Below are 10535 nucleotides of genomic sequence, written 5' to 3'. Positions count from 1 at the left end.
TGTATAGCATCATCTCTGCTGCATGCCCTTACTGAGAAACCTAATGACCATTTCCCATCATTTTATCAGACCTCTTAATTACATTTGACTGTGTTGACCCTTCATTCCATCACTATCATGTGTGATGCTGTGTCCTTCTAGTTCTTTTCTCCTTTGTGTTTTATTTATGTAACTAACACATATGACACCACTTGCCAGGCACTAATTGCTTTATAAATATTAACTCATTTAACCTTCATCACAATTAAGGTATGTACTATGAGGTAGACACTTTTATTCATCCCACTTTCCAGATGAGAAAACCGAGTCACAGGGCTTAAGTAGCTTACCCAAGATCACACAACTGGTAGGTTGGCAGGAGCCAGTCTTTTAACAACCAATCCAGTTCCAGCGTTTCTTTCTTAATCACTGCACCCTGCTGCCGCTTTTCTCTTTTGCTTCTCTTCCTTTATCATTCCCCTCCCCATAACCCTGTTGGTGTACAATGCTCTCCTCTCACATTTTGTGCTCCAAAACAAAGAATGAATCGTAGGCCCCAAAAGGCCCCAAAAGACTCCTTGCTGTCTCTTCATAGTGCTTTTGTTCTTACAGTACGTCTCATTCGCTGAATGCCCCTCCCCATTTTTCTAAACACCATTTAGAGGCGTCACCGCCTCCAGAAAGCCTTCCGTACTTTTCCTAGGTAGAAGCGCCTCCTCCCACTTTTTGTGCTAGCAAAGATCACAATCACAAGTCGATCGCCTGCTGCAAATTTGAGAAGGGGGCCAATCCACTCTGCTTGTCACAGCCACCTACCCCGACCACCACCCACACGCGGTAAGGAACTCGGAAAGACCTCGCTCTTAGGCCCTAACACTGACAGCTAGGAGGGTTTAGCCCCGTCCCATCGCGTCACGCGCGCAGCTCCACCCCACTCCTCGGCGCTCCACACTCCCCGCGAGGAAATGGTTCAACCCAAGGGGGTGGTGCCCGGGTGTTCGGACTGTTCTGATTGGCCAGGGCGAGCCGTACCACGACTGTGGCGGGGGTACGGTTGTGAACTGCGCGCCGCAGGTTTTGAGGCAGTAAAAGTCACAGCTCCAGGCCCCGGTTTGTTCCTTCACTTCTCCCTGCTAGGACGCCTTCCGGGATGCAGTGGGCCGTGGGCCGGCGGTGGGTGTGGGCCGCGCTGCTCCTGGCTGCCGCTGCTGTGCTGGCCCAGGTGGTCTGGCTCTGGCTGGGCACGCAAAGCTTCGTCTTCCAGCACGAAGAGATCGCGCAGCTGGCCCGGCAGTATGCGGGTGAGCCGACGGGTCACCGGGGGAGCGAACGGGTGGAGGGCAGGGGTCTGGGGAGGCCCGAGCTTAGTTGGGAGTTTCAGAGACGTCTTTCCCGAGTTCCGAGTGATTCTAGCTTAGATTCTGTTGTTCCTCTGCCTCCGCCAGGGTTGGACCACGAGCTGGCGTTCTCTCGGCTGATCGTGGAATTACGGCGGCTGCACCCAGGCCACGTGCTGCCCGACGAGGAGCTGCAGTGGGTGTTTGTGAACGCGGGCGGCTGGATGGGCGCCATGTGCCTTCTGCACGCCTCGCTGTCCGAGTACGTGCTGCTCTTCGGCACCGCCCTGGGCTCTGGCGGCCACTCGGGTCAGTGCTGGCAGCGGGCCGAACTGGGAGGCTGGGGCTGTACAAGGGTCCATGCCCTCCTTTCGGATGTTTGGCCAAGACATATATTGGTGCTGATACCCTGATATTCGGTGTCCATCTGATTGTCCCTCAGGGCGCTACTGGGCTGAGATTTCCGACACCATCATCTCTGGCACCTTCCACCAGTGGAGAGAGGGCACTACCAAAAGTGAGGTCTTCTACCCAGGTGGGTCCCTTCATTCTGGGGTGCCCATAATTGGAGGAGGGTCATGGCATGGAAAGGGGGTATGTTGGGGGCTCTCCCCTCAGTTCCCTTACCCCTCAGATAAGCCACAGGTCATTATTGGTTGAAGCAGGTCCAAGGGCCCCTGTCCAAGGACTTCTGTCAAAAGGAAACAAAACTTAACCACTTCTTGTTAACCACGTCCGATTTTTATATACCAAGACACTGTTTTATTCATCCAATATTCCAGCAGTTGTTGGAGAGACAGTTGGGTAATCAGATATGCTGTCATACCCCCAAAGACAAGACAGACAGTTGTCTTCATTTTTTCTATAGTGAAACATTTTTTTACATAAAAAGTAGACCTATGGATTTCCACATAAGTTTCAGATTGATAAGTTATAGGCATGACAGGCATTATAATTGAACATTTCTCAGACAGCCACACAAGTCTTATAACCACCCCTCCCTATCTAACAGGCCCAGCCCAAGTTTAGCTAAATTTCTGCCTGACATGAGTGAGGCTTGGGAATGCAGACTTCCAGGACTCCCATACAGTGGCCCCTGGCCATGTGAGGTGGCCCTCCTTGGCTTACCCCCAAAGAGGACATGAGCCAGGTGATGCCACAGAGGAAAACTTAGGAGTGGCCATCTTGGCTTCTTACTCTTCCAGATGGGCGACCAGGCCAGTGAGGTAAGGCTTTTTCCTTTCCTGATGCTCCTGCTCTGTTTCTTGCCCCTAGACAGCCCACGGGCTAGGGAGGTGGCAGCAATGGAAGGGCTAGGCTCCTTATGTGGGTGCTCCCTGTCCTCTAGGGGAGACCGTGGTCCACGGGCCTGGTGAGGCAACAGCTGTGGAATGGGGGCCAAATACATGGATGGTGGAGTATGGTCGGGGTGTCATCCCATCTACCTTGGCCTTCGCACTGGCTGACACAATCTTCAGCACCCAGGACTTCCTCACGCTCTTCTATACTCTTCGCGCCTATGCCCGGGGCCTCCGGCTTGAGCTCACCACCTACCTCTTTGGCCAGGACCCCTGACCAGCCAGGCCTGAACGAGGACCTGTGGATGGACAGGAGCAGGCAGGCCTGCATACATCCACTTTCTGGAGCCCATGTGAAAAGACAGGGACACAACATGCAACTACTAAGTTCCTGATGTACGAGCAGGGACACACATGCTTATGTAACCAAATACAGAGACTCGTGGGAACATATGGGACATACATGCAGATACAATCCCATGTGTACGGCAGCATCATACGTTCACAACCATCCAGAGAGGGAACCCTACATGTACCAAGGGGCCAGTCATATTCAGACATACCACAAGCTTGAATCACTAACTCAAGCCTTTTCCAGAGCTTTCCTGCCACCAGTCAAGGCTCTGGAGTTGGTGATGGGTGTAGGTATTATACTCTGTCTGGGCCTGACCCTTCAACCCAACAGCAGCTGAGGTGGGAGCTGCCTGTGGAGGCCCCCCTCATCTCCCCATCCTCACCATATGCCTTACCTCATTCTGTTCCCCTTACTATGCAAGTGTTCTCATGGCCTGTCCCCACTCTTAGCGACTAAGTCAGCTGGGAGAACTGTAAGAATGGAGAATGCTGAGGTCAGGGTCCTTCTATCCTGAAAGACCCCATGCCTTTCCCCATTCGTCCCTTAGGAGTGTGACTGGGGGAGGCTGGCCTCAGCTCAGGGCCCACTGCTGGGCAGAGGACCTAGAGAAGTTAGCCTAGGTCCAGGGGCCATCCCTGGCCTACAAAGGCCTTTTCTGCACACGTACACCCTCATCACAGCTTCCACATACTGCCCTTGATGTCTGTCCACCTGTCTCTGTTAATAAAGACTTGTTGAACAGTCATTTCTTTGTGTGTCTGAACAGCAGGAAAACCTGCTAACTTGAAGAAATGCAGGGGTGGGTAAGATGGTGTGTGTCTTGGTCTTGCCTTCTGCCGGTGCCATTCTGAAAATAGTCCTGGAGTCCGGTCCTGGGTGGCCACGGGGTGGCAGTGTATACCCACTTTTGGGCTAATGGAGGCACGATAATCATTTTTGTCTTTCCAGTATATCCTGTCCACCCCCACCCAGAGTAGAAAGTCTTAACTTCTCCAGGACACCTGACTTGTAGAGGCCCACAGGGGTAGAGAGCAGACATACCCCCTGGTGGTGTCTGAGGTGGGTGAGGCAAAAGAGGTGTGTAAGGTACACTCATCCCAGGGACTCTGCATTTGCCTTCTTAAATTTTGCGCTTTGACACCTCACCTACCTCACCTTCTCTGAGGTTGAGTAAGATCCAGGCCACTCTCACTTCTTAGGCCTCCTGATATATCAAAAGTGGAAGGAACATGGTTATAAAAATTGTAGATTCTAAAAACTCAAATTTCTAGTGAACGAAATACAGAAGACTACATGTACGGCCATTTGGAAACAACATCAAAAGTTTATAAATTTCTGGGGTGCCTGAGTGGCTCAGTCAGCTGAGGGTTGAGTGTCTGACTTCAGCTCAGGTCACGATCTCACAGTTCGTGAGTTCGAGCCCCGCATCAGGCTCTGAGCTGATAGCCCAGAACCTAGATTCTGCTTCGGATTCTGTGTTTCCCTCTGTCTGCCCCTCCATTGCTTGCACTCTGTCTCTTGCATTGTCTCGAAAATAAATAAACGTTAAAAAAAATTGTTTTTAAGTTTATAAATTTCTTCCTCTGAGTGCATGTGAGGCCCAGGCAAGATGACCATTCCAACACCCCATTCGCACCATCATGTTGGCCATGACAGAATTTGGCCGAGGCCTCGACAACAATGCAAAGCCAAACCTCAACAATGCAAAGCCAAACCTCCAAGGATTTCTCCCACCCTGTAATCCAGTTCTCCCTCTATGCTCAGAGCCCACATCTATCAGAAATGCCCTGGAAGCTTCCCTTATAATCTCCCCCTTCCCTTCCACATAAGACTCTGCTTCCAGGCTCCTCCTGTCTCAGCTACTAGGTCCAGTGGCTATTTCTTAACTTTAATTTGAAACACTCTTAAAACACTTTTGGCTTCTAGGACACTACTCTTCCTAAAATTGCCTCCTTTGCTTGATCTTTCTTATCTCCAGCCTTTGACTTCCCAAGATTTAATTCTCAAACTTCTCTGTACCCTTCCCAGGAGTTCTTAACCATTCATGACTTTATTTATTTTTTTTTAATTTTTTTAACGTTTTATTTATTTTTGAGACAGAGAGAGACAGAGCATGAACGGGGGAGGGGCAGAGAGAGAAGGAGACACAGAATCGGAAGCAGGCTCCAGGCTCTGAGCCACCAGCCCAGAGCCCGATGCGGGGCTCAAACTCACGGACCGCGAGATCGTGACCTGAGCTGAAGTCGGACGCTTAACCGACTGAGTCACCCAGGCGCCCCCATTCATGACTTTAAATACCATCTGTGTGCCTTTTTTGAAAGTAGTTTTATTGAGGGGTACCTGGGTGGCTCAGTTGGTTAGCATCTGACTTCAGCTCGGGTCATGATCTCAACAGTTGATGGGTTCGAGCCTCACATCCGGCTCTCTGCTGTCAGCCTGGAGCCTGGATTCTGAGTCTCCCTATTTTTCTGCCCCTGCCCTGCTCATGCTCTGTCTTTCTCTGTCCCTCAATAATAAAAAAGTTTTATTGAAATATAGTTAGTATAACATTAAGTTACTTAAAGGTGTACAGTATAATGATTTGATCTATGTATGGTGAAATGATTACCACAATAAGTTAACATCCATCACCTCACATAGTTACAGATTCTTTTTTTCTTGAGATGAGAACTTTAAAGATCTCTCTTAACAACTTTCCAATGTACAATATAGTATTTAATGTACTAATATACTACTAATATAGTATAAGAGCACTAAGCTTCACATTACATCCCCAGGACTTATTTATAACTGGAAGTTTATGCCCCTTGGCCACCTTTCTCATTCCTCCATTCCACCTCTACCTGCCCATACCCCCTGCCTCTGGCAACTCTTAATCTGTTCTCTGTTTCTATGAGTTTGGGTTTTTTTTAGATTTCACATATAAGTGAGAACATAACAGTATTTTGTCTTCATCTTGACTTGCTTCACTTAGCATAATGCCCACAAGGATGAATGGATTAAAAAAAAAAAGTACGTACATGTGCTGGGATATCATGCAACCATAAAAAAGGAAACCCTACCACTTACAACAACATGGATGGACCTCAAGGACCATCTGTACATCTTGAATCCTAGTTTGTTTGGTTTTTTTTTAGCTTTTTAATGTTTATTTATTTTGAGAGAGAGAGACAGACAGCGAGCAGGGAGGGGCAGAAAGAAAGGGAGACACAGAATCTGAAGCAGGCTTCAGGCTCTGAGCTGTCAGTACAGGGCCCGATGTGGGGCTCAAACTCACAAACTGTGAGATCATGACCCGAGCCAAAGTCGGACACTCAACCAACTGAGCCACCCAGGCACCCCTTGACTCCTAGTTTTTTATCTTAGCCTAAACCTTTCAGCACCAGATTCAGATATCTGACTGCCTCCCTCTCCCCTGTCTAATTGGCATCTCAAACTTAAAATGGCCACGCAAACTGATTTATCTCCCAAACCAACGCATCTTACAGTCTTTACTGTCTGAGTTAAAGGTACCTACATTTACTCAGCTGCCAAAAACCTTGGAGTCATCATAGATACCTTTCTTTTTTTGAGATTTTATTTTTAAGTAAAAGTACACCAGCCAGGCTCCCCATCTTGGATATCTTTCATTCTCACATCGAGAGAATGAGAATGAGAATCCAAACCATCAACAGATCCTGTCAGTTTTATCTTAAAAACATATCCAGAATCTACCTATGTCTTAACACTTCCATTGGTACCACCTGGTCCAAGCCATCATCGCTTGCCTGGATTACTGCAATAGCCTCCTAAGTGATCTTTGTGCTTATATCCTGTGTGGAGGATTCTCTACACAGTAGCCAGAGTCAAGACTTCTACTTTCTGCTCAGACATTTCTTTGTTGTTTTGTTTTGTTTCCTTTGCTCAGACGTTTTCAATGGTTTCCATCTCATTTAGTCCTTTCACTGCCTCCAGGAACCTACTCCCAAGGCCCATGTTACCTATGGACCAAACATCCAACCATTTACCCCAGCCACCCTAATTTAGCTCAGTGGCTTCCTTGCTTTCCTTCTGACACATCAAGCAAACTTCCATCTCAGGATGTTCGTACCTGCTATTCTGGCTGCAGAGCTCTTCCCTAGGTATTCCTATGGCTCTCTTCCTCCCCTCCTTCAATTCTTGCTTCTTCCCCTAACATTTCTGTAATAGCAGCCTCTCTCTCTCTCTCTCTCTCTCTCTCTGTGTGTGTGTGTGTGTGTGTGTGTGTGTAGGTAGGTTCCATGCCCAATGTGGGGATCAAATTCACAACCCTGAGATCAAGAGTCACATTCTCTACCAACTGAACCAGCCAGCCACACCCACTCCTTCTGTGGTGGTTTTAAAATAACTCCATAAAATTTTTGATAATCCTTGGGATGCCTGGGTGGCCCAGTCAGTTAAGTGTCCAGCTCTTGATAAGGGCTCAGGTCATGATCTCGTGACCTAACAGCGCAGAGCCCACTTGGGATTCCCTCTCTCCCTCTGTCTCTGCCCCTCCCCTCACTTGCTCTCTCTTTAAATAAATAAATAAACATTTTTTTAAATTAAAAAAAAAGTATATATCTCCCTTAAGAAGTGAAGGCTAATTCCCTTCCCCTTGAATGTGGGTTGGATATTCATGTAATTTTAACAAATACATGGCAGAACTAACTATGTAATTTCTAAGACTAGACCAAAAAAGCATTGCTGCCTCCTTTGGTCTCTCTTGGGTCACTCTCTCTGGGAGAAACCAACTGCCATGTAGGGAGGACCCTGAGGCAGGAGATCCTTTCCTATGGAGAGGTCCACCTGGGGAGAACAGCCTCCTACCAACAGCCATGTGAGTGAGTCATCTTGGAAGTGGATCCTCCAGTCCCAGTCAAGCCTTCATGTGACTGTAGCTACAGCCAACATTTATACTACAACCTCGTGAGAGGCAGTGAGCCAGAACCATCCAACTAAGCCACTATCAAATTCCTGATCCACAGAATTGTGTGAAAATAAATGTTGTTTTAAGCTTGCTAAGTTTGAGTGTAATTTATTATGAATACATAACATACATCCATCTCTTTCTATTCCCCTCAACCCAGATTTATTTTTCCCCATTTTAATTATCACCATCTGATACATTATGTATTTCCCCACTGGAATTATACCATTATAATAAAGACTTTGTTTTATTTACTCCTATTTCCAACAATGTCTTGCACAAAGTAGCTGCTTGGTAAATATATGTTGGATCAATGGAGATCTAGATCTGTCTTTGTCTCTGTGAGGTATAGAATCAGATGGGAGCTAAGTGAGGGTATGAGAGACATCCTTTCTTCTTCACAGATGAAGAGAGAGATAAACCAGGTCCCAGTAAAGCTTCTTGCTTCCCTTCAACCCTTCCCAGTTGTAACCCTCCTGGTCTGGGCCCCCAAGATAGGTTTACTATGCTTGACTAATGATTGATTCCTTTCTTTGGGTGAAGCTGCTCAGTCCCTTACCCCTCTCCTCCTCTGCCCCTTGTGAAGCAATCTCCAAAACTCCCAGAACTAGAATTTCTCCAAGCCAGTTCCTACCTTTCCAAGAAGAATCTTACCATCTATCTCTATCCAGGCACCTCCTGTTCTCTGAGCACTGAAGGGGAAATGGGTGTATGGGGAGCAAGCTGGCCATATGAGTTCTGCAAAGCTCTACTCTCTGCCAGGAGCCCCTAGGGCATGTTTGCCATGGCGTATTCAGATTCTCCCCTCTAGGCCCAGAGGAAGGGGCTTGATGCTTTCCAGGAGTATTCACACCACCCAAAGCCACTGGAGAGGGAGCATCAGTACTGAGGACAGTTGGATGACCAAGGCTTCTTGGGGGGTTGGGGTCTGACTGGCTGTCAGGTCTGAAATCTGAGCAGAACACTGGAGTGAGCCAAAGTTATGAGCAGTACTGAGCTTCAGTATGGCCAGAGATGGGCCAAAGAGAACAAGGACTTAGTGCCACAGTGGAATGTGGGTCAGGGACAAGTGTGGAGGATAGAGACAAGGAACGCAGAGGGGTGGGGCTCCTGGGTGGCTCAGTTGGTTTAGCGTCTGACCCTTGATTTTGGCTCAGGTCATGATCTCAAGGTTTGTGGGATCAAGCCCCAAGTTGGGCTCTGTGCTGACAGTGCAGAGCCTGCTTGGGATTCTTTCTCTCCCCTCTCTCTGCCCCTCCCCTGCTCTCTCGCTCTCTCTCTTCCTCTCAAAATGAATAAAAATAAACTTAAAACAAAAAAAAATTTTTTTAACTTAAAAAAAAAAAAGAGCAGAGGGGTGTCACCTACCACAAGAATCTGGTGAGAAGAGCTAGTGGTCCAGGCCGGGGCAAGCTGGGTCTGAGAGGAGGGGACTGACTGGGGGAGGAGAAAGTAGGCAAAAGTCACACCTGAATTTCTGCCTCCTAGAGGAATCTTGGCCCTGGGAACAGTGCACCTCACTAAGTATGAGGTCAGGAGATGGCCCCTGGTACTGGGTGTGATATAGCCGAGTTTCATACTCATGCCAGGTGTCACCCTGACAGATACGGGTTGTTTTGTTCATTCATTTGGTAGGTCCACCCCCTTGGGCACAGGAAGCAACTGAGGAATGTATGAGGGTTCCTATGAGGAATGGGGTCCAGGCTGCTGAGAGAAGAAATTGTGGCCTGCTACTCAGGACAGTGGCAAAAGAAAATAAGAAATAAGAAATATGCATCTGGGGGATAACTAGAGTTAGGGTGGACCTGGAGTAGTTGGCTGAGGGGTCTAGAGATACAGACTGGAGTCACACACACAGGGTTGAGGATGTGCAAAATTCTAATCACTGTTGAAATGTGGTATGAGTACCAGAGGTTCATAATACTATTCACCATTCTTGTGTATATGTTTGAAAATTTCCATAATAGAAGGTCACAAGAGATTAAAAAGAAAAAAGTGTGACCATGTATCTGCATGTGGTATGTGTGTACCCTGCCATGGATGTGGACTCAGTTCAGAGACCTCTGAGTGCCAGAGTGCAGACATGTGAGTCCACCACCATGGGCACGTATTGCACAAACTGCAACCTCCCTGCGGTTGAGGACAGCACTTGTGCAGGGCAGGGGGAGAAGCATTTGCTCTGTGCAGACCCTCCATATTCATCTCAGTATCTTGCAGAGTGATTCCCCTTTCATGATCACAACCTGCCCAGGCCATTGGCGCTGTAGTGTCTATGTTACCAAGTATGTGAGACAGGGCAGCTGTGTGCCCGAACTTGTGACAGTATGTGTTGGTGTGTGAACACGGCTGTTCGTGTGTGAATGCCAGGCACTGAGTGTGGATGTGGGGGGCACGACTTGTGGGTGTGGCGGGGCCCTGGTCCAGAGTCCAATGGTGTTAGACTCCTCACTCTCCTTCGAACGATTCCTGGCAGCTCTCCAGCGCCCCCTCCTCCCGTTCTGGCAGTGTGGAGGGGGAACACCTGTTGGGGGGCTGGGAGCGGCAGAGCCCCGGGGGCCTCTCCCCCCGCGCCCCCGCCCGCCCTGCCCCTCTCCGGTCCCGCCCCCGCGGCCGCCACCAGCAGAGCGGCGCGTGAGCGC

General features: G+C 48.6%; 1 protein-coding gene across 1 annotated transcript; it reads left to right on the top strand.

The window, feature by feature from the left end:
• The first annotated feature begins 1036 nt into the window (after nt 1–1036).
• On the top strand, nt 1037–3714 carry SIGMAR1 (sigma non-opioid intracellular receptor 1). The gene is made up of 4 exons (XM_042913585.1): nt 1037–1280; nt 1425–1625; nt 1759–1851; nt 2665–3714. The coding sequence occupies exons 1-4, from the start codon at nt 1130–1132 to the stop codon at nt 2889–2891; spliced, it is 672 nt and encodes a 223-aa protein (XP_042769519.1). The 5' UTR covers nt 1037–1129; the 3' UTR covers nt 2892–3714.
• Nucleotides 3715–10535: the final 6821 nt, after the last annotated feature.

The sequence above is a fragment of the Panthera leo genome, chromosome D4 (assembly GCF_018350215.1).
Source record: "Panthera leo isolate Ple1 chromosome D4, P.leo_Ple1_pat1.1, whole genome shotgun sequence".
Lineage (NCBI taxonomy): Eukaryota > Metazoa > Chordata > Mammalia > Carnivora > Felidae > Panthera > Panthera leo.
Note: the sequence above shows the minus strand (reverse complement) of the source record. Positions and strands in the feature narration are given on the sequence as shown.

Bases quoted from the DNA above. Each gene is read 5' to 3' on its own strand.
- SIGMAR1 (XM_042913585.1), top strand. From the start codon at position 1,130: ATGCAGTGGGCCGTGGGCCGGCGGTGGGTGTGGGCCGCGCTGCTCCTG. The intron at 1,626-1,758 runs GTCAGTGCTGGC...ATTGTCCCTCAG, and splicing joins GGGCTCTGGCGGCCACTCGG to GGCGCTACTGGGCTGAGATT. The intron at 1,852-2,664 runs GTGGGTCCCTTC...CCTGTCCTCTAG, and splicing joins AAGTGAGGTCTTCTACCCAG to GGGAGACCGTGGTCCACGGG.